The sequence below is a fragment of the Balaenoptera ricei genome, chromosome 8, assembly GCF_028023285.1.
Source record: "Balaenoptera ricei isolate mBalRic1 chromosome 8, mBalRic1.hap2, whole genome shotgun sequence".
NCBI classification, from domain to species: Eukaryota; Metazoa; Chordata; class Mammalia; order Artiodactyla; family Balaenopteridae; genus Balaenoptera; species Balaenoptera ricei.
The window spans coordinates 61,847,085-61,869,998 of record NC_082646.1 but is presented as its reverse complement, the minus strand read 5'-3'; the positions used below and the strand labels follow the sequence as shown (position 1 = coordinate 61,869,998).

The window sequence follows — 22,914 nt, the reverse complement described above, 5'->3', positions numbered from 1 at the left end:
AACCACTCATCATCCCTTATGAGGAAGCCCAGGGAGCCTCGGTCCCCAGGCGGTAGGACAGTCGCCGCCAGCCCCTCCCCGGGCAGCACCCGAAGCGGACGCCCTGACCCCGCGGCCCTATCGCCCGGCAGCGTCCCCGAGTGGTTGGCGGAGTGTCTGTCGGGACGGGAGGTGGTGATGGCTGTGCCTGGGTCTGTCCAGAGTCCGTCCCGCCCCCGGCCTGACCCGGCAGGGTAGGAAGCCGGGCGGGGCTGGCGGGGCTCTCAGGCACGTGGGTCTCCGCCGCGGCGACTGGACGCCGGCGCTGGCAACCGGGAGTCGCGGCCGGGGCACTGCGGGCTGACGAGCGCCCTGCGAGGTGAGGGCGGGCCGCCTGCAGGGCCCGGAGACGAGGAGACGGCGGCGGGCGGGCCCGGCTACGCGGCCGGTGGCGACTCAGCCGGCGCCGGGCAGGCAGAGCGGAGCGCGCGGGGCTGGCCGAGGAGTCGCGGTTCCCAGCCGGTGTGAGCGCTCCGGCAGGTCCGTGGTCGAGCTGGGTCTCCACCGGAGCTTCGAACTTGTGGAATGTGGACGAATACCCGCACGGATACCCGGGTGAATGTGCACGGATACCCGGGTGAATGTGCGTCCGCGTATTTGGGAAAGTCTGTGTGTCACTGGGTGAGTGCATGCGCCCCTGCGGGGTCGAGTTGCTGAACCCGTGGAACTTGTTTGTGTTTGTGCTCTGGTGTGGGCGCCCCGGCCGCGTGGGACCGGGGCCAGAGACAGGCCAACCCTGGAAGCCCGCTGAGCCCCCTCCCTCCAGGGGCGCTCTGGGTGGCAACCTCGCCTGGGCATCGGCAAGACTGGGGTGGGGCGGGGGGGGGGGCCAGAGCAGTGGCCTAGAAGGACAGTTAACCCTCTGTCAGGGCAGTTTTAATCTGGCAGGCTGCGGTACGAAGGGTCATTCTGGAGAAAGACAGTTCCCTCTCTCCCCACCCCAACTAGGGCCGCAGGTGTCAGGCTTGGGGTCGCCACGAGCCAGACCCAAGGGCCAGGCCCTGCTGCGGACCAGAACTGCCAGTTTGGAGTCTGTGGGACTGATGGCAGCTGTTCCTTTCATCATGCATCCCCAGCTTCCCTGGGCCCACAGCCTGAAGTGCCCACTTTGTTTGGGATCTAGGCTGGAATAATGGGGCGCTTTTGAGGGTCAGGGTGGGGACCAGATAAAGTCTCAGCTATCTATTGGTGGGAGCGGTTGGGAAAGAGAGTCTTTGAGCAGACAGGGCCCCCTAAAAGCTCTCTGGAGACCCAGAGAGCTATACTCCATCGTGCCTTGTACACTGTGTGACCGTGGGCAAGGCATGTCCCTTCTCTGAGCCTCAGTGGCCTCGTCTGTAAAGGGGGAGTAATAATGATGTGGAACATGAGGACTATTGAAGAGCTGGTGTGTGGGTCATGTTCAACACAAATATCCTCCTGGGCAGGCTCACTGCTTGGGGGTGGGAGGATCAGTTCCTGGAGGGAACTTCCTGAAACACAAATCCCAATCATTCTCCTCCTTGGGCTAAACTTTCACAGGACTTCCACTGGACTAACCCTGAGCCCCTTGGCCTGGGACTCAAGGCCCCTGAGAACTGGTCCTTGCCACCTTCTCCAGCCACCTCTCCTGCCTGACTCTTCACCCTCTAGTAAATGCATGTAATCTGCTGTGCACAGTAGTCAGTTTCTTGCTTCTGGACCATTGCATATTCTATACTCGCTGCCTGAAATGCCCTTCTACTCTCATCTTCTTCAGTTGGAGAGCTACCCAGCCTTGGGGACCAGCTCAGATGCCCCCTCCTCTGGGAAGCTTTCCTTGATTCCCTCAGCTGAGTTGGAGCCTCTTCTGGGCTCTTGCAGTCCTGGTGCTGACAGCCCTGGTCCCACCTTGGACTGTTATGGTCTCTGTCTGTCTCCTCCTTCCCTCTCCCAAGGTCTGGGGACCCCTGCAGGGCAGGAACTGGGTCTCACTCATTTTTGTGTTGCCAGGACCCTGCACAGTGCTGAGCTAAACTGGGAGAGCAGCAGCAGCCCCTAACCCCTGCTCCCTGTCCCCAGCTTCCCCAGTGAAAGCCTGTCTACAGTGGAGCTCCACGTCATTACAAAGAAGGGGAAACCAGAATCAGGTCACCAGAATGGGTGCACAGATTATCAGAACAGTGTGTCCTGGGACACTACAGGACTCAGGGTGTACAAGCTGAAAACTTGGATTTCATCCAGAAGGCAATAGGGAACCTTGGAAGTTTTGTGAGCAGGGCATGGTCAGAACAGCATTTCAGAAAAATCTCTCTGGTTGCAGCGTGGAGAATGGATTGAGTAGTGTTGAGTACGTGAAGGTTAGGGCATTTGTGAGATTGACACCAGAACCATCCAGGCATTATTTAAAGTTGGAGCCCTTGTCCCCTTGGCTAAACACTTCTCTGAGTCCTCAGATGCTCTTGCTGAGGAATTTGAGGACAGTTAGGACTCTCCCTCCCCTAGTAGGAGCCAGGAGACTTGAAATTGATCTCATCCCAGCTTTGCCCCCAACACGCTGGGTGACCTTGGGACAGTTCTTGCCCTGCCAGCCTCTAAAAGGAGGCCAGAACCAGTGAAGTCTTGAATTGAGAGTATGTGGGGGTGGGGGGGAGGACAGCTGGCATGAAAGGCTTATCACTCCCCACTTCGTCTTACCTTGGGCTGTCCTGGGGTTTGGCTGGAGGGGTTGGGGTGTCACAGTGGGTGACACTCACAAATGGTTGCCAAGCTTGGACTGCAGAGTGAGGCTATGGCCCCTCCTTTCTTGTCCTCCTCCTGCCCAGGGTGCACAGAGCTTTGAGGTTTCTGGATCCTCCAAGGACCAGCTAAAAGAGTGTGAGAACATCACCGAGTCCTCATAGGTGACCCTGTGAAGGCTTTGATTTGGCTTCTTTCCTGACTGTGAGGAGCCACTGTGCCCCTTTAGGTGTCAGTTTTGCCATCTGTAAATTGGGCATGATGGTCCTTGTGTCTTCGAATGCAGGTTGCTATGAGGATTCTTAAGACAGTGTCTAGGAAAGGGCCTTGTAAGCTGTAAAATGCAATGCACAGGGGAGGCGCGTGATACTTATAGACCTAAATGCATTTTGAAGACGATACAAGAACACTAATGTAATAGTGAGAGATCGTGCTGTTTATTGGAATTTTAACTATTGACAGCCTTCCTCTCCCTGCCCTCTCTGCAGAGACAGCTTACTAGTAACATTTTATAAATGTACTTCATTTTATCTTCCACCAACCCTGTAAGGGAGGAATTATTACTCGCATTTTGCAGATGAGGAAATAAAGGCTCAGAGAGCACCTTGACCAAAGTCACAAAGCTGGTGAAAGTTGGGGTTCCTGCCTACCTGCCCTACCTAGCTTAACCCTCCCCATTCAAGACAGAAGCCCCATCTGGGTGAGGCCAGGTCCTCTAGTTTTCAGGCTGAGGGAAGTTTGAATTCCATCCTGAAAACATGTCTTCAGTTCTTGCTTGTGGCCTGATTACCCAGCTGCTGGTAAGATAGTATCTGCTCAGGCTGCCCACAGGGCTGGAGAAGCCTTGCTGATCTGGGTGAGGGGAGGTGGAGTTATCCCTGGTGAAATCTTTCCTCTCCCCAAACTTCCTTCTGTGGGTCTGTCTGGTGTACCTTTTGACCCACACCTTCCTCTTAGGCCTGCCTTTGTGTCCTCAGGTCTGGCCTCTCCCAGCCATTGGGAGACTGGCTATGGGGGCCTTCCCTGACCTCTGTACTCATCCTAGAGGTCAGTTGCAGGACTAGGCCAGGCCGGGCCCACTGTCTCTCTCTGTCCACATCACCCAACACAGGCTGGGTACAGAGAAGGTGCCAGTGAGTGTTTGGGAAATGAATGACCAGGTGAAAGTAGGTGTATAATAGAAGAGGAAGATCTTGCTCCACGGAGAGATACAGTTAGTTCTTGAACAGAGGGGTTCCTCTACTCCTCTGTCATGCCGTCTCCAAGGCCTGAGTTGTGTCTGGTCCAGTGAGTAGCTGGAGTCCCTGCTGGGAAGGTGGGCAACCTAGGCCCTTCTGGGCAGCTGCTTCCTCCTTGGTGCTCTACCCTGGTGCCCTGTCACTGTCATCACGGTGACAGTGACACTGCCTGGGCCCTGGAGCATGGGAGGAGGGCCTCCCTCAGACTTCTTGGGGCCCTCTCCTCTCCTCTCCCCCTGCCTTGGGGAGGATCCTGGTGTTGCTACAGCTTCCTGGTGAGCGCCCAATCTCCCCAGCCTCAGCTTGTGGGAGGAGTCTTGCTGTGGCTGGGCTGTGGGCCAGCAAGGATACTTTCCATCTCACAAGGAAATCCAGGGCCAAGGGATCAGCTCCCCTCACTGGACCATTATGTGTGTAGTCTCCTTCTTGATCCCTCCTTTCTGACCCCCCTTTCCTATCCAACTTCCACGCGGCACCATCTTTGCAAAGATCAACTCCTACCATGTCCTTCCCTGCTTAAGCCCTGCCATAGCTCCTCATTGTCCTCAGGATTGAGGCCTCAACCTGGCCTTCAAGCCTTTTCGTGTGAGACCTGCAGGCCCTCCCGCATTCTGTGCCACCTAACCCTCCACTCCAACTTCACATGATCCCCCAGCCTTCCCCCGACAGGCCACACTGTCACACCACGGAGTCTTTGCTCATGCTCCTCCCTCTGCCTTCAGTGCTCTCCTACCTTTTTGTCTACCTGACAAACTCCATATCATCCATCAAGTCCCAGCTCAAATGACCCCTCCTCAGGGAAGCTCTCCCTGACTACCTCCCCACGCCAGTTAGAGGTTACTCTGGATTCCATATCCCCAGGGCTTCCCTTAGTCATGGCTTAATCACTCAAGCAGACTTGGTCCATGTCTGTGTCTTTCTCCCCATCCGGACTGGAGCTGCTCAAGGGCCTGACAGAGTCTGATCTGAGTCTGGGTTTGCAGGGTCTTTCCGAGGTTGGGCATATGGGGGTATTAGCAAATGTTTGTTGAGACACTGTGGCTCCTGGGAAAGTGATTTATGATTGTGTTACTCTGAGAGTCTAGACTCCTGTGGTTCTGAAAATCTCAAAACCAAAGCTATCAGAAGCAATGAATAACAGAAGTGAAGAAACATTTAGCATTCACTCCTGGAACCAGAGACTCTTGGAATTGGACTGTAAGAACCAATGAACTCCAAATCTTGGAAGCACTCTGAGTGAGACAATCAGAATCACAGGCTCACGTATATCCTGGCCAAGATTTTTGTCCCTTTTTCTACATTGGGGTCTCCATTCTCCCTCTTTCCTCCAAAACTGGACCCTTCCTGCTTCTGCACAGACCTGATCACAGCCCCTTCTAGGAGCCTTTCCTGACTCCTCTGACCATGACCCCTGCTCCTCTGCTAGGTCACCTGGTAAGGCCCCTGCTGAGAAGTGTTTCAGGGTCTCTTTGTCAAGATGGGCAGATGCAGCCCCCACATTAGGACAGTGCATGATTTGCTAGCCTCACGGAGCACCCACCTGCCCCCTTGTCTTGCTCATTCCTCATGAGCTGTCTTATGTGGCAGTGATTCTCCCTGTCTGACCAGTGAAGAACCTGAGGCTCAGAGAGTGGAACTGACTTGACCAAGATTGCACAGCATGGATGGTTCCAAGTTGGAGCCTGAACCCAGGGTTCTTGCCTCTTGAGTATGGCTGGAGGCATTCGGGTGTGATGGGCTGGGGTGGAGTCCAGGGCATTGTGGTTCTGAACTTGTTCAGTTTAGCAACTGTGCGGGGCTGGGCTGTGTCAGAGGTGGATCAGATGTCTTGGAGTCCTGCTCTGGGGTGGGTTTGGGGGTGCTCAACCCCACACTGAAAATTAGAAGACCAGACCTTGGTAAGGCCCTTCCTCTTCAGGAGTCTCAGTTTCCTGATCTGTAAGGTGGGAGGACCAGCCTAGCTGACCTGAGACCCACACACTCAGATGCTCTGAGCTCAGCCCCAATGTGTGGCTCCCACGGTCAGGATCCTGAGGGCTCCCAAGGGGGAGAGAGATTCCAGAAGGGGCTACAGAGACCCAGGGCCTCCAGAGGAGGCTGCAGAGGCTTCACATTACAACAGCACCTGCTGATAACATCTGAAGTTAGCCCTCAGCTATTTCCCCAGACAAGCCCCAGTGTTTGTGGTGCAGAAAGCACACCAGGCAAGGCTAGGGGCCTGTTGGCCTTCAGCCCCGTGGAGGACATTTGGGAGGGGGCAGAGGATGACTTCCAAGATTCTTCCTGTCCTCCAACCCAGCCTTGCCCTCTCTACTCCCCTCAAGCCACAGGGATGACTGACAGTTTCCCAAACATATTGCCCCAGTTTTTGCTCACTCTGCTCCTCTTCTCTCTCCACCCACTTGACTCCTACCCATCTTCCAAAGGCAGGTGTCCTCTCCTCCAGGAAGCCTTCCCTGATCACCGCCCCCACCCCCATTCCCATTAGCGGCCCTCTTGGTTCCTTCAACTCTCATCACCTTAAGTTGTCACTGACTATTTCTGGTTCTTCCCCTGTCCTCTTCCCTCCACCCTCAGCCTTGACAGTGAGCTCCTCAAGATCACGGAAGGGTCTGACCCACCTCAGAGTCCCTAAGTGCCCCTCACAGGGACAGGTGTAGGTATGGCAGCCCCTGTAAAGGGTGAGTGAGTGATGGGGTATGGTGGGGTGTAAGTCCTGCTGGGGGTCCCTAAGCTGCCCTCCCTTCTGAGGATAGCCTTCAGTGTGGGAACCTTGATCTGTGGTCATGTGTCTGTGACCTTGCTACTCTGCCCATAATACCTGTGGGTTTCCTGCCCCTCTTATCTTCCTGGGATACTCCCATCCTCCCTGCCTTCTTCACGTGCTAAAATCATATCTCTTTTAATTATTTCACAAAATGAGTCTAAATCATCTCCTTTAGTTATCTCGACAAACTTATGAGGCAGGTACTGTTCTTAGATTGCAAGGAAATTGAGAGTTAAGTTGTAGAGCTGAGGCTTGTCCAGATCCTATAGCTGGGAATGGCAGAACTGGGATCTCCCACCTGCCCAGTGCCCTCCCCTGCCCCTCAATGGTGTTCTGGATCCAGAGCCTCTGTTTCCCTTCACAGCACTCCACCCCCAGCAGAGGCAGGCAGCAGGAGTTTCCAGAATGGTGATGGGTCACTTTCCCCTGCCAAACTGGACAGGGCCAGCCAGGTGGGTGTCGAGCAGGCAGTACATTCCAGAGCCACCCTAGTGGAGAAGCTGGAATGTTGTCCAACCACCTTGGAAATTCTGCAACCAGCCTGGGAACTGCCCCAGCCACTCCTCCTGGCTTTGGGCTCGCTAGCCTGGGACCACAGGGAGAAAGACTCAGTGTGGGATAGAGGCAGAGCCAGGTTAAGGGAGAGGGTAGTCAGTCTGCATGCTAGGCTTGGCTCTGCCCTTGGCTTATTGGTGACCTTGGGTGAGATCTTGGGCTACCCTTTCTGGCCTTGTTGGTTTTTTTTTTTTTTAACTGTAAGATGGGTACAGTAACCATCATGGCTGCTTCACAATGGGGAACTACCAGGAAGAGTAGATCTTGGGCCCTGCCAGTAAGACGTTCCCTCTGGTGGAGAATTAATCAGACAGGCAAAGCTGTGGGGCTCAAAGAGGGCTAGTCAGGGAGCTTCCTGGAAGAGAGGATCCGGGCTTTGGAGGGTATGAGGTAGTTACCCCAAAACTGGGTTCGCCTCTTCATGGGCATCAAGCCAAAAGGCACAACCAAGCCAAAGAGCAGGAGAGGGAAGTACTTACTACTTGCAGCAAGTAAGGAGAACACCGGGGACCTTTCCCAAAGCAGTGTCTCACCGAGCAGCAAAATTGGGGGAGTTTTAAGCTAAGAGTACATGCATATTCACTTGCAAGGGATATGAGCAGAGAACTCAGCATATAATTGGGACAAAGGTTGACAGGGTCCAAGCTTTAGTTGACTGAGGACTCAAGTCAGAAAAGGTCATCATCATCATTCCTTAGGTTCCAGTTGATCTGGTGGTTGAGCCCTCAAGGGGGGTTTAAATTTTGCAAAACTGCTCAAGAAAGTGCTTCAGGCTAATCTTTACCATTGAAACAGAACTGGGAATCTTTACAACTGATTTATTGTATTTGCTATCGCTACTTCTCTTGCCCTTAAGATCATTAATTACTGAGACCTGTTCAAGGGCAAGCATTTTTGGTCAGGCTTAAATCCTAGGCCTAATATGGCTTCTCTTATGCCAAGAAAGCCATGCCTGGTTTTCTTTCTCTGGGGAACCCCTACCCTATCTGCTTACAGTCAGGGGCATAGCTCCTAAAGTCAGACAGACCGGGGCTGCTCTGCCATTTGCTAGCTATGTGACCCTGGAGAGGTCATTCAACCTCTCTGAAATTCTCAGGACTAAACGAGAAGAGGTTGATGGAGCCATCTAACATGGAACTTGGCACAGAGAAAGCATTCAACTCTTGTTATGACATAGCTGTTAGAAGATAAGGGAGGGTATCCCTAAGCAAAGATATGACCATGGGACTGCTTTTGCTGTGTTGGAGACAGAAGGATGAAGGTGGAGGCGGAGAGGGAGAGTAGTGTGGAGGGCGGCAGGCACCAGATCAGCAGGGCCTTGAGTGCCAGGCTCAGGAACTTAGATGTCAACCTGAGGGCAATGGGGAGCCATGGAAGGATTTTGAGCTCCATAGTATGTGGTCAGATGTGTGGTTTAGGAAGACCCATAACTGCAGTATGAAAGATGGACAGGAGGGGCAGGGGTGGAGGCAAGGAGACCAGTAAGTAGGCTAGTGCAATGGTCTAGAGGAGAAACACAGGCCCAAAACCATGGGGTCGGGAAGAGTGGCACGTCTAAGCCACTGCATTGGTCGAACTGACAGGGCTTGGTGAGTGAGGGTTTCACATGGGTGGGAAAGAGAGAGGTTGTCAAGGGTATACTGGAGCTTTGAAGCCTGGAAGGATGGATGGTAGAGACCCTTCTCAGAAATGGGAGAGTGGCTTTGAGAATGTGGGTTGTTCTACCTTAGTCTTTTGAGTGAAGATATCTCCCTAGGAGGAGAAGATTGGGTGTGACCCTGGGTGGAGTGGGTGAAAAGGTGAAGCTCTTTCTTTCACCTTGTCACTAGACTCCAGAACACACTGGCAAACAGCTACCAGCCCGCTGGCCAATGTCAGCCTGAGACTCCTGGGGCAAGGTGCACTGGGAAAACGGGGTCCAGGGCCTTTCCAGTGCCCCCTCCCCCTGCCCTATTCCTGCAGCCACCCATCTCCTCTCCCCACTTTCCCCCATGCTTGCATTGTACTTCCAGCTTGGGGACCTGGCTCAGCTGGCTCAGACCCCACTCCCCCATTGCAGGGAAATGAAACCAGGAGAAAAAGGAAGGGGATGTTCTTTTTCTCTGAGGTGAGTCTGAGGTTCTGCTGGGACCTGCCCACACAGAGGCGTTCCTCCACCAGGTCACCATCCCCTCACTGAAGCACTGTGCCTGCTCTGTGGGAGGGGCTCCAAGCAAGACATAAAACTAGGGCCAGAATCCAGAGCTGGGTTCTGCTCTTGGCTCTGTCCGTGGCTTATTGTGAGGGCTTGAGCCTTAGTTTCCTCCTCTGTCAAATGGGAGGTTGGCAGAGGTGATTTCTAAAGGCTGTTCCAGGCCCTGACTGTTTAAGACTCTGGGTGTGTGAGAGAGAGTGTGTGTGTATACATCTGAGTATGACTGTGTAATCTCTGTGTATCTGTGTATCTAGGTGTGTCCATGCCTGTGTGTGTCCTTGTGTGTTTACAACACCTCGGGAGGAATGGTTAGAGGTGGGATGAGGGAGGAAGGGTATTCCAGATAGAGACCCAGCTTGAGCTAAACTAGGTTGGCCAGAGTACTGTCGAGTGTACACTGGGCAAGGAGGGTATTGACTGTTTCCAGACCAGGACCAAGGGAGGGGGCACTGGAGGCTCAGCTCAGCTCTGCAGGGTATGGGGGAGACCCTGCCTGGCAGAGCCACCCTCCCGTGAAAGGGGACCTGGGCCTGAAGGCTGGGAACAACCGTCCCTAGAACATGTGAGCTAAGGGTGGACGGCTAGGGGGTGAGGGTGGGCAGAGGACACTCCTGCCTACCGGGACAAGCACACCAGCTCACCTCTTTGCTTCTTTCAGACCAAGATTGCAGCAGAAGAGGCAGCCCGGGGAAGGCTCGGCCTGGCTGACTTCCTGTGACCCAGAGCCCAAGCTGTCTCCACCTCCCTGTCTCAGGAGCCCAGGCACTGCCTGCCCTGAGAAATGCTGGAAGCTGGGCGAGGCTCCAGGCCAGGGGACCTGTTTTTCCTGTTTCCCACAGAGTTCCCTGCAGCTCGGTCCAGGGGTCCAGGCGGGTGCATTCATGAGTGAGGAACCTGAGCCTGCGCTGAGCATCCTGACAGTGAGAGCAGGGGCTAGTCAGGTATGGGCGTGCAAGGGCAGGGTCCACTGGCTGGGAGGCTGGGAGGCTGGGAGGCTGGGAGGCTGGGACTGGTGCACTTGTGCATGTGTATACACTGAACTGGGGGTAAATCAAGGGGATCTGTGCCCTGCTCCCTCCATCCCAGGCTGTGATGAATTCAGGCTTCAGAGCCAGACAGCCCTGGGTATCAAACCCAATCTTTCCAGTTCCTGGCAGTGTGACCTTGAACAAATAGCTTAACCTCTAGGGCGGCATCTGCCAAGGAATGAGGTGAGGGATGAAATGAGGATGCTGCAGGGAAGTTGCTCAGCCCAGACTTGACCCCTACAAAGTGAAGGGGGGTGGTGATCTAGGATCAGGAGCTCCTGATCCAGACTGACCCATGACCTGAGCCAGAGATGGGTGAGGTAAAGGAATGTGGGTCAGAGAGCTGACCCGTCTCCAGAACGCCTGGGTCCGATTCCCCTCCCTCTGGCATTTCTCTGATGTGTCCAGAGTAGAGCAGGGCTCTTGAAAGAGAGACAGTCCAGGAGCCTGCCTAGGGCAGGAGCAGGCCTCAGGTGGGCTGGGCCCCTGGAGGGCTGGTATGACCCCTGGCCACCTAGGATCAGCAGCTGAGAAATCCTTCAATGTCATTGTCCTCTGAAAAGTCCTCAGAGGAGTAAGGGAAAGGAGAGCCACCGTCATAAAGCTTAGCCCCCTCTGGCCTCCCATAGCTCTTGTGCTTGCTTCACTTATTCATTCATTCATTCATTCACTCGCTCATTCATTCATTCTCTCATTCATGTCATACCTGCTTTGGATCAGGCCTCTTGCTGGATGAAAGGGCCAGAGAAAGGAATCAGATGGACCCAGTCCTCCAGGAGCACCTGGAATGTGTTAGGGTAGAGAGTGGAAGGACAAATTCCCAGCAGGGTGTGAGGAATGCCCTGGGGGATTAGTGATGGAGGGGGAGAGCTTCAGAGCTGAGGTGACATTTGAGAAAAGCCTTGAGGGATGGGCAGGATAGAGTGCAGTGTGTGTGGGTCTGGAAAGGCTTTCTAGACAGAAAGAACAGCAATACACAAAGGCAGGAAAGCCTGGCAGGCACTTACATGGGTCACATCTCCCTCCACACTAGGAGCCCTTGAGCGCAGGGCCAGCCAGAACTGGACACAGAGGGGCTGGTGAGTGGTGTTGGACAAAGTTAGGCGGGAGCTGGTCCTGGGGAGATGGGAGTGAGGCCCCAAGGGCATCAGGGGTCAGGAGAGGCAGTGGAGAGGGCCGAGGGAGAGGGCTGGGCACTTGGCTGTCTCTATAAGCAGGGGCTGGTCAGAGGGGGTGGGGCAGGAAAGATGTACTCACAGGTTGGTGGGCCAGCCTGCGGAGGGAGAGGACAGCCAGGGTCAGTCTGGACGGGAGCCATAGTGATAGAGTCCCCAGCTGGCCTGTGAGGGTGGAGGTCAGGATGTCTTAAAACAGGTGGAAAGGGCAGCTCCCTTGGTTCATGAAAGACTTAGGGAAGTTTCCGCCCCTCTCATCAGTGTCAGAGATTCCATCATGAGTAATTAGCAAGAAACTGTGTAGAGCAATGAGATGTTGACCATGAAGGGAAGATGAGGGCCCTGACCCCGACTCTGAGGAGAGACCCACCAGGCCTCAGCACCGGGGCAGGAGCGGAGCAGCAGTGGGGAGGTGGGGCTGGGGGGGGTTCCCTGAGCATGGAGTACAGAGGGGCCACCCTCCCTGTCTCCAGTGGGGCAGAGCACCTCATGGGGGGAGTTTGAGGACCACAGTTCTACCAGGCCAGGGGATTCAGCCCATGAGAGGTCTGAACCTCAGGAAGGCAGGAAATACCTGATGTCATCTGGGGCTCTGTGGCAGAGCTGGACACCCCAAGCCGGTGTCCCCAGGGGGAATGGCTCCTCCACAGATCCTTAGTCTCACACCCGGGCCTCCAGGCTCCTCCTACAGCTCCTGTGAGCCAGCAACTCCTGCTCATCTCCCAGTGCACCAGATCTGGTGGTCCCAGCCTTCGCCCTTCCCCACAGTCCATGATGTGGCATCTCACACTTACCACGCCTGACACTGAGTTCCCCCTCCTCCCGACCCCTGAGCCTGAGGCATCCTGGCCCCTCCTCCATCCAGACTCCCTCTGGGCCAGTCTCTCCAGCCTCCCTCCCAAACACCTCTCAGACCTCTCCCCTCACGAGGTCCCCAAGCCTGACCCCAGCTTGGGCCTTGGAGTCATTCCCCTGGTCCACCACACTCACCTGCTTCACAGCCTCCAGGACCTTCTGTCTCTCCTCCACCCCTGGCCTGAGAGAGCTCCCCAAAGATTTCAGGAAAAAACAGCAGGTGAGCTGAGCCTCGAAGCTCGTAACACACAGTGTACCTACTGTGTGCCAGGCATGGCTCCAAGCATTTTACACGAATTACCTAATCCTCACAGCAGCCCTGTGATATAGGTTCTGTTAATCACCTCATTTTACAGATGAGGGAACAAAGGCATTCTGTGTCCAGAGGCCGGGCTCTTCTTAATCACTGGAGTTTGCTGCGCTGAAGGATAGAGTTGTAATTTCAACAGGTGGAGGCGAGGGGCGTGAATGGATTCCAGATTGAAGCAGCAACATAAGGCTGGGAGGGGAAAAGCGTTGGGTGCATTCAGGAAACTGCAGGTCACAGGGGATGCGGCTGGTGACCGAGGCTGGATTATGAAAACCTCTGGTACCAGACCGAGGAGCTGGGTTTTCTCCTGAGAGCAGACAGGAGCCACAGGAGGTTTCAAGCAGGAGAATGATTTTGTCTTTTCCAAAGACCCCTCTGGACTGGGGGTACTGAGGCTGGAGACAGGGAGGCTGATGCAGTGGCTCCAGCAGCAAGGGTGGAGGTGACACTGGGCTGCAAGGAGTGGAGTGGGATGCAGGAAGTGCTTTAACGCTGGGCCCTGAGTCCTGGCCCCAGGCAAGAGGGGTCCCAGAAGTTTGGCCCTGCCAGCACCCCGCACCCCAACCCCATACCTACCTCCTCACCCTGGATCTGTCCCGGTTCCTTGGGGAGGAACCTGTGTCCGTGGGAGGGAGGTCACAAGTGCAGGCTCCCTGCCTCCTGGTAGCATCTTTGCTGACAATAGGAGGCAGGGAAGATGGGGGAAGGGGAGGGTTATGGGGAAAGAAGGAAGCTGAGGGAGCAGTGTGTCCTTCAGCCCCCCTAATCGTAACTTCATGGGCCTCAGGCTGCTTCTGGGAGACCAGGCTGGGCAAGAAGCTCAGTGTCTAAGGCAGTAGATGTCACCGGCCCCGCAGAATCTCTGAGCCCCAGCCTCTCAGGACCCCAGGTTCCAAAATGAAAGGGATTTTACAGCCCCAGATTCTCAGGGTGGGGAGGACACACATGTCATCTGCCCTCTCTGTCATCCCAGACACACCCACACATAGGGCACAACCCCTTCTGCAGACTCTGCTAGAGAGATACTTGCACACCCCCATAAGCAGGGAGTTCACTACCTCCTCCTACAACCCCTTCCATTGTGGGATGAACCCAGATAGGAATTGCAACCTATCCCCAGCCTGTGACCTGGGCCAAGTTACTTGAATGATCTGTGTCTCAGCCTCTTTATCGGAAACCTGGGCATGATAACCTGGCTCCCAGAACCATGTTGTAAGGATAGAATGAAGTCACATGAATAAAGCACACATAGTAGTAGTGGGGCTTGAATAATGTCAGCTCCCCCTGCCCCTTCACACTATTAGAAAGTTATTCTTTGTGTTTGTCCCAAACCTGCCCCGCTGGGACTCCCGTTATGACTTCCAGCCTACCTCCTGAGACCTTTGGGCACACCTTTGCCTTCCAGACTTGGATAGTCTGAGAGAGACTTGGTCTCTCTCTTGGTCACATTGGAGAGGTGGGGAGAAGAGGAAGGTGGCATCCTGATCTCCAGGTGCTCACTGTCTGGGCGGTCAGGCATCACGGCTGTGTTATATGCTCACTGGGGACAAGGTAGGAGAAGGTCAAGGTAGTGATGATGTGTGAAGAGAAGCTGGGCAAGCCTGGAGGAGGCTGAATTTGCCCCCCAGCAGGAGTCCCCCGATGCCCACACTACCACCTACACCCCAGACTTCCCTGGAATCTTCAGGAGGGTCACAGCCCCATCTGGTAGCCTCATAGGCCAGGGAGCAGGACTTTTGTTTACAGATGCAGGAAGTACCAGAATAAGAGTGCCTAAAAATATTTGCTGAGAGGTGAATGAATGACTGAAGAGGGAGACCCTTGGAAATACTCCCTCAAATACCAAAATACCAGGCACAGGGCCAGAGCCTCCCCAGAGAGAAGAAAGATGAGCCAAAGGTAAGAACTTCCTAATGCCACCAGGAAGGTGTGGGCTGCCCACTGGCCACAAACAGGCAGTGGGCACTGGGTGTGAGGTGGACCCAGTCAGCCTCAAAGGCCCCTTTCCGTGAATCTCAGATGGTACCCCTTTGGGACCACCAGATCCTCAGATTCTAGAGCTCAGAATCCTAGATCTAGAACTCTGTGTTCCTGAGGTTCTCAAACAGGGGCACTGATTTTTTTTTTTTAAGGCAAGCTGGTAAGTATTTTAGGCTTTGAGGAACATATGGTCTTTGTCACAACTATTCAACTCTACGTAAACAGACGGGCATGGCTGTGTTCCAATAAAGCTTTATTTACAAAAACAGACTGGTAGGCTGGATTTGGCCCTCAGGGGGTAGTTTGCCTATCCCTGTTCCAAAGTGTTAGAATTATATGATCCTGACAGTCATGGATCTCATGAATTCTTAAGGTTCCAGGGTTCCAAGGTTCTGGGCCCCCTGGGTCCAGGGAGAGAGGCAGATCAGATGCAATAAAAGCCTTGAATGTAGTTGGGCAGATCTCAACCGAGGGAGTCTATGGGCACTTGGGGTCCCTCATGGCCCTGGTCAGGTGGGGCTGTCAGGCTTCCCTGCTGGGTCCTGATGGCCGTTCTCCCCACCACCCACTTCCCTTCAGGGCGATGGCCACAGGCCCAGGCCTCTGGAATGGCACCATCAATGGCACCTGGGATGGGGATGAGCTGGGCTACAAGTGCCGCTTCAATGAGAACTTCAAGTACGTGCTACTGCCTGTGTCCTACGGCGTGGTGTGCGTGCTCGGGCTGTGTCTGAACGCCGTGGCTCTCTACATCTTCCTGTGCCGCCTCAAGACCTGGAACGCCTCCACCACATACATGTTTCACTTGGCCATGTCGGATGCGCTGTACGCGGCCTCCCTGCCCCTGCTGGTCTATTACTACGCCCGTGGTGACCACTGGCCCTTCAGCACAGTGCTCTGCAAGCTGGTGCGCTTCCTCTTCTACACCAACCTTTACTGCAGCATCCTCTTCCTCACGTGCATCAGTGTGCACCGATGCCTGGGTGTCTTGCGTCCACTGCGCTCACTGCGCTGGGGCCGGGCCCGCTATGCCCGCAGGGTGGCCGTCGCCGTGTGGGTGCTGGTGCTGGCCTGCCAGGCACCCGTGCTTTACTTCGTCACCACCAGTGCACGTGGTGGCCGCATTACCTGCCACGACACCTCGGCACCCGAGCTCTTCAGCCACTTCGTGGCCTACAGCTCCGTCATGCTGAGCCTGCTCTTCACGGTGCCCTTCGCCATCATCCTGGTCTGTTATGTGCTCATGGCTCGGCGGCTGCTAAAGCCGACCTACGGGACCACGGGAGGCCTGCCGCGGGCCAAGCGCAAGTCGGTGCGCACCATTGCCGTGGTGCTAGCTGTCTTTGCCCTCTGCTTCCTGCCTTTCCACGTCACCCGCACCCTCTACTACTCCTTCCGCTCGCTGGACCTCAGCTGCCACACCCTCAATGCCATCAACATGGCTTACAAGGTCACCCGGCCGCTGGCCAGCGCCAACAGTTGCCTTGACCCTGTGCTCTACTTCCTGGCTGGGCAGAGGCTCGTGCGCTTTGCTCGGGATGCCAAGGCACCCACAGACCCCACCCCTACCACCCAGCCTCGCCGCAGGCTGGGCCTGCACAGGTTCAACAGAACTGATACTAAGAGGACAGAAGACTCGGCCAACAGTGAGAACTCTAGACAGACAGAGTCCACACCGTCTGGTGGTGAAAACACTAAGGACATCCGGCTGTAGGACCTGAACCCCTTGGGCCTGTGCCATTTTGTGTTGGGTGGGACTGTAGACTTGTTCAAATGGGACAGTCTCCCCAGATATGGACCATCAGTGAATCAGGCCGGATGGTCAAGGGGACCGTGACCCCAGTGCTCTGTCATTTGACAGGGGCGCAGTTTGTTCTCTGTGGTCCAGAGAGCTCAGCAGTCCCCACATCCCCAGTCACCATTTGTATGTGAGATTTGGTGAGTAAGGTTTTAAGAAAGGCAAGGGTTTGGGGCCAGTGATGCCCCTGGCCTGAATCCCACATAAATACCTGGCTGTACCTGCCAAGGTACCTAGGCTGGGCTCCAGACTAATCAAGTCAAGTAGAGAAACAGGCCCAGAGAGGAAAGTGACCTAACCAAGGTCACACAGCCAAGCGTGCGCCTGAGCTACCTGGGAGGGACAGGGTCGCAAGTTGACCAGAGGACCCTCGTAAGGAGTCAGGGCTGAGCCAGAGGTTCCCACGATGAGTCGGAGTGGTCTGAGTGCCACCGTGGGCTCAGCTCTGAGGAGGACACCCAGCCCAAGGGATGAACGTCTGGGAACTGATGTCATAAACCCATCTGGAGGCTGGGAGCCAGTTTGAGGCTGGGACTTGTACTAAAGGTGTTGTTACCTGCTGAGCCGGACCCCGTTGTGTAGTTGGAGGTTGGGGATACAGCCTGGGGGGCTCTCACCATCCACACTAGGGTCCTTTCTCCAACCTGTTCTCTTCTGCCACCTGCCTTCCCAGTAGCTGCCTCAGTGGTGGTCTCATATGAGGAATATCCTCTCCAGACCCCAGGTCATCCTCCACTTTAAAGTTAACTGGCTTTTATGCCTGGTTTTTCTGGGTGCAGAGGGGAGTCAGGTGGGGTCCCAGTCCTCAGGATCCCCCAGTTTAGGATTTAATGGCGATGACCAGTCATGTGCTGGCAAATGTTCAACCATTTAGCTGACTCTCGGCGGGGGGTGCGGGGGTGAGAGGAACCCCTTATTTGTAGCATTGCCAGTTTCTGTGGTACGAATACTCCTGCCACAGCCAGTTTCAGACTACCAATGTGATGTCAGCCTCCTTGCAAAATTCCTGAAAAATTAACAGAGGGCTCTTGAGAGCAGGTACAAGTTTCTCTAGCACACCACTGGATAATGCTGAGTGGTTGGGGCAGTGGACCAGGGCATCAGGGAAGGCTTCCTGGAGTGGGTGGACTTCTGAGAAAAGCACTTCATCAGAGAAGAACATCCAGGTGCAGGTGCATTCTAGGCAAAGACATGGGGGCAGGAGAGCAGGGGGTGCAGGAACTGGAAGCCGGCTGGGCAGTTGGTGCCCAGGCTCAAGGCAGGAACGGGGAGGGGGGGCGGGTCACAAGGAGGCCAAGTCAGGGCTCCCTCCTTGCCCTGACCATGAGGTTTCTTTTGCACTGGGGATAAGCGTGGGAGAGATTCAGTCTTCCTGTCCAGTCCTCTGCCTCTTGGGAAAATCCAGCTACCTGGCATAATGGTTGGTGCTCAGGCTGGGTCAGAGCTTAGTGTGGGGGAGATGAGTCTCACCTGGGACAGGTTCTGGGTCTAGCCAGGACCACTCTGGAGATTTGTGGAGTTCATCTGGACAGGGCCCAGCCCTAGCCTTTGGGCAGGAATAGGGCAAAACTGACAGACCTCACTTTGAACCTCAAGGATAAGGACTCTCTCTCTCTCTCCCTCTCCCTCTGGGAGAGCCCTTGCCCACTGGGCCCACTATGCCTGAGAGAAGGTCCTTCTTTCCCCACCCCACCTACACCTACCTCCTATGACTTCTCCACTCTTCCCACTCTGCCTCTTCAAAACGGCACCCCCCAGAGGTTGCTCACATGGGCTCCCCCATGTGACAGGGACCTGTCACAAGCCATGACCCAAATGATTCCTCTGCATTGTGCAATGTGGGTGACTTGCCCAAAGTAGTGTGAAATGCTCACCTCCCACATTCTAGGTTCTATACTCCTGTTAATGTAGCCCAGGTCCTTATGAGCATTTTTGTGATGATCTCTTACAGTCTGTCCTTGAACCTTTCTTGCAGGCCCGAGCCTATCTCTTGCCTACCAGCTGCTGCTCAGGCTGAACCCAATCCCAGTTTATAAGGCACCTCTACCCAGGTGAGATACTCTACTGGCCAGGAGTGTTAATGCTGAGCTCTGACCCCCTCAGCCCTGCTCAGACTCAGAGGCAGGGAGTTTTATACATTGTGACTTTGGGGGCTCTTGAGTGTCTACCTGTGGTTGGGGATGGGGCTGTGTCCACCACAGGCCCAAGTTCCCCTATAGTCCCCATTCCTTTCATGTCCTGCCCAGTTACCCCTCCAGCAGCTGTCCTGGAGACCCCAAGAACTGAGGGCGCCACAGCACACAGAGACCACACTATGGCCTAGCTCCAGGACACCTTCCTTAAACCAACTGCCTACAGATTTCTAAGGACACAGGACCTAGGGGACAGGAGGGCCTGACTCACCATCTAATCGTGTGGCAGGCACTGGTGGGGGTGGGGAATGAAGACCCTAAGGGAACCAGGGACAGGCCCAGGGCCCCTCCTGAGGACCCTAGTCAAACTGTCTGGCCCTTTGGTGTGGACATCTGGCCTTGTTCTCAGTGCCCAGGCCCCCCGCCTGGTGGGTGAGGTTCCTGACCCTGTTGCCTTATACTATTTTCAGCCCAAGTAAGAACAGGATTTTCCACTCCCAGCCCCAGACCATTGTCCAGCAGTGACGTGGAGGGACCTGCCTGCTCTCAAAATATCTCCTCTTACTCTCCAGGCCTTGCTGCCCTTTCCCCACCTCCTCACCCTGACATCACTTCCTGGGGCTGTTGACTCCTGAAGGACGCTGTGAAAGGTCACAGGACCTGACAGGGACCCCAGGGATTATCCAGCCCAGCTGCAGACTCCAGGCCAGAGAGGGGCAGGGCCTTGTCCATGGTCACTCAGCAGGTCAGCGTGGCGCCTGGTCGTGCGCCAGGGGCTCGGGCTGCCCCTGCGGCTCTGCTCCATTTAGTGCAGGTCAGTGCCTTTGTGGGAATCCTGCAATCACCCCACCACCCCAGCTCTTCCCACCTCTGATGGAGCTGGGGAGCTGAGGCCAGGGACCTGGGGCTGAGGGGGGCGGGGAGAGCAGCTGGGAGGAGTAAATGCCTGCTGACTGGCCTACAGCAGCTCTTCTCAGTGAGCTCCATGCAACAGGGGCAGGGGCCCTGGCACATAGGGGTCTCTGCCCCGGGTGGCATTTGTCCCAGGGCCCAGGAGGGACACTCTCACCCTCCAAAGGCTAGGAAAGGCCCTGGCCAACGTGCCCTCCAGACACAGTTACTCCTATCTTGGTCCAGGTCAGGCCACCAAAGCTACCCCTCTGCCACCACCCTTGTCAAGGCAGATTTGGGCTGATCTGTTTAGAGCCAGGCCCCTGAGGAAGGGAGCTAAGGTACTGACCCATGTCCCAGGCACCAGGCAGGGCCCTCTCACATCCATTATTATTTATTCTTTACCACCACCATGTGAAATAGACATTATTACCCCCATTTAGCAGATGAGAGGACAGGCTCTGAGAGGTGAGGACTTGCTCCAGGTCATACAGGCAGTAAATGGGTGAGTCAAGATTAAGTTCAGGTCCATCTGATGCCCAGATTAGTTCCCTTTCCAGTATCCCATGCCACTTGCAACCCCTGCGGGGCAGGAGAGTTTGTAAGCGACCCTTTGTGTGATTCAAGATGAGAGAGGCAGTCTAGTGAGGATGGAGTTAAGAGCACCAGTTCTCTGCCGAGACCACCTGCGTTTGAGGGTTGTCTCCACTTCTTCCAGCTGTGGCATCTTGGGCAAATCAATCTTGCAGCACCTCCATTTTCTCATTTCTAGAAGGAGATACTACCTCCCATGTAGGGCATTGGGAGGCTTACCTGAATGAATACACATGAAGCACTTAGAACAGGGCCTGGCACATGATAAGCATTTACACGCCAGGCACTGTGCCAAGGGGATACAGAGGCGAGCCAGCTGGACCCTGCCCTCAGGGAGTTGACATAACTTAATAAGTAACCACATTGGGATAAGTGATTTGAAGGAAAGGACAGTGTGTCCGGCCAGTGAGCAATAGAGTGTCCCCTGTGGCTGAGGCTTCCCCAGGGTGTGGGAGGAAAGAGCAGGTCCATCCTGGGGTGAGGTGTGGGACCACCCTCTGCCCTGCTTGGCACTGGGTGGCTCTCAGGCCCTTGAGCTTGTGTGTGTTTACAGAACCTTGTCCAGGTGATGGGCTGTGGAAGGGCAGTAAGGGGAAGTGATGGCAGGAGGAGGAAGAGGAGGATGCCTCTGATCTTCCAGAGCCCGCCCCTATGGGCTCGAGGGCTCCCACCCACCCATGGCAGCAGGCTTAGCCATTTCTCCCTGACTGGTGGTGCCCACCACAGGGTGCTGCAGCCTCTCCTTGGTTTATCCAAGAGTCAGAGACCCAGGGCTGGAGGACTGGCCTGGAGCTGGGCCAGAGCAGGCAATGGATGGACAGTTTTTGCTGTGTGACCTGAGGCCAACTGCTTGCCCTCTCTGGGTCACTCTATAGAACCTGGAGACCTTGCTTCCCACATTCCAGTTCTCCCTACCTTAGGGCAGCAGCCACCCAGATTTTTCATCAAAGACACAACTAACAGCTACTCCCCCAGGCACTCCCAAGACCCCATGAGTCCTCAGTTCTGAGGACTAGAGTAGGGCAGTGGGTCTCCCCTAGTATCAAGTGACCAGAAAGGTGAAGTGACTCCATTGGCACCACACATTGCCTTGGAGTGGAGCCAGTTGAATGTCTGATGCTTCTGCCTCCTGTGGGGTAGAGGCTGGAACTTGGCCAGGAGTCACTGCGCTGCAGGATGAAGGATGCATTTACCTTCCCCAGGGGTATGTGCTTGAGGTGGGGGGTGAAGGGTGGGGGAAATGAGCCCCAGAAGCCAAACTCATCCTCCTCTGTCCTGATGCACCATGTGACATGGTGAATACTTTTTTCTCTCTGGGCCTCAGTTTCCCCATATGCAACAGGCCTTGGCTCTGCCCAGCCACTCCAGCCTCTTCGGTAGGGCTTGCCTCTGTCTCGGCTCCAGCTCAGCCCTGTCCCAGCCAAGAACAATGGGCCAGACCGAGTCAGCCCCCAGGGGCTCACCTGAGACTATTTTCAGCCTTTGGAGATGAAGTCAGAAAAGGATCTTCCACTCCCAGCACAATGGCTGCCCTGCACCATTGTCCAGCAGGGCATCCGCCTGCCCCAAAGTATCTCCCCTGCTTCTACCCTCTGGGCCTCCCTGCCCTGCTCCTCACCTCCCAAACTTGACATCACTTCCTGGGCCTGTTACTCCTAAAAGCCACTGTGAAACAGCATGTGAGCCCCCTGGGAGACCTGACCAATTGGAAACAGTTTTCCCTCTTGGCAGGGACCCCAGGGATTATTTGGCTGCATTGAGAGACTGGAGACCAGAGAGGGCTGTGCCTCACCCAAAGTCATGCAGCGGTCAGCATAGAGACTAAATGTGAGGCCAGGGCTCTGTGGCTTCTTCCGTTTCCTCCATCAGCACTGGTCTCTACCTCCTGGGAGTGACAGCTCATCTTGCAAGGCCTGGGGTGGACATCCTGAGGAGAAGCCTGAGTGATGTGGGTGAGAGGGGGTGTACCTTGGGTTCTGACCTTGGAGCTCCCGATTGAGTTCTGTTTGTACCAACTGTGGCTTTAGTGTGTGCTGAACTCAGAGTTACCAAGTAGCAGCTTCAGGGAAAGGAGGAGGTCGGGGGACACAGGGAAGCTGAGGCAGGAAGATCAGGGTTCTGGCCCAGTTTAGCCACCACTAGCTCTGTGACTGCAAACTCAGTTTCTTCATCTGTAAAATGGAACTGATAGTACCTCCTTTTCCAGTTTACTGAACAGTGAGCATGCAGTAAGGCACAAACGTGCAACTGTTTTATTTTTCTCCCATCGACTCTCTCTGCTTGATGATGTCTAATTTCCCTTTTCCATCCATAACTGCATATTTGGTAAACTCCAAAACTTTGAGTCACTTTTGGATAACAACTAAAGTTCAGTCCAGTTTAAAATTCCAATCGCCTACTTAATTTACTGCTCCCTCCTCCTCTTCCCCTGTGCTGGGAGGACCCTGCTCCCTCTCCTTTGCGTGCCCCTCTCCTCTGGATGTGGGGCAAGGTGAGGAGGAAAGGGACCAGTGGATCATCCCCGGGACTGCCACAGCCCCCTCTTGCTGTCCTTGCTTCTCTGATCCTGACAACCTGACATCAGTGCCCCTCTGCATGGAGTCTCCCAAACACCAGACCACACTTTTGTAAGAGTCTCTTCATTAAACAATCCCAAAGTCA

At 55.0% G+C, this 22,914-nt stretch overlaps 1 protein-coding gene across 6 annotated transcripts; it reads left to right on the top strand.

Moving 5' to 3' along the window:
- The first annotated feature begins 173 nt into the window (after nucleotides 1–173).
- Nucleotides 174–22,914, top strand: P2RY2 (purinergic receptor P2Y2). 6 transcript variants are annotated; one of them, XR_009504631.1, is made up of 4 exons: nucleotides 174–660; nucleotides 10,149–10,431; nucleotides 15,418–16,776; nucleotides 18,612–22,914. XR_009504631.1 is itself a non-coding variant. In XM_059930851.1 (3 exons), exon 3 carries the CDS (start codon nucleotides 15,422–15,424, stop codon nucleotides 16,550–16,552), a length of 1,131 nt encoding a protein of 376 aa, XP_059786834.1. In that variant the 5' UTR covers nucleotides 174–358; nucleotides 10,149–10,431; nucleotides 15,418–15,421; the 3' UTR covers nucleotides 16,553–17,199. The 6 variants fall into 6 exon arrangements, 4 of the variants coding, with proteins under 4 accessions (XP_059786834.1, XP_059786832.1, XP_059786833.1 ...); XR_009504630.1 differs by having other exon boundaries at nucleotides 15,418–17,182; XM_059930851.1 differs by lacking the exon at nucleotides 18,612–22,914 and having other exon boundaries at nucleotides 174–358; nucleotides 15,418–17,199.

Coding starts and splice junctions, on each gene's coding strand:
- P2RY2 (XM_059930851.1), top strand. CDS start 15,422: ATGGCCACAGGCCCAGGCCTCTGGAATGGCACCATCAATGGCACCTGG.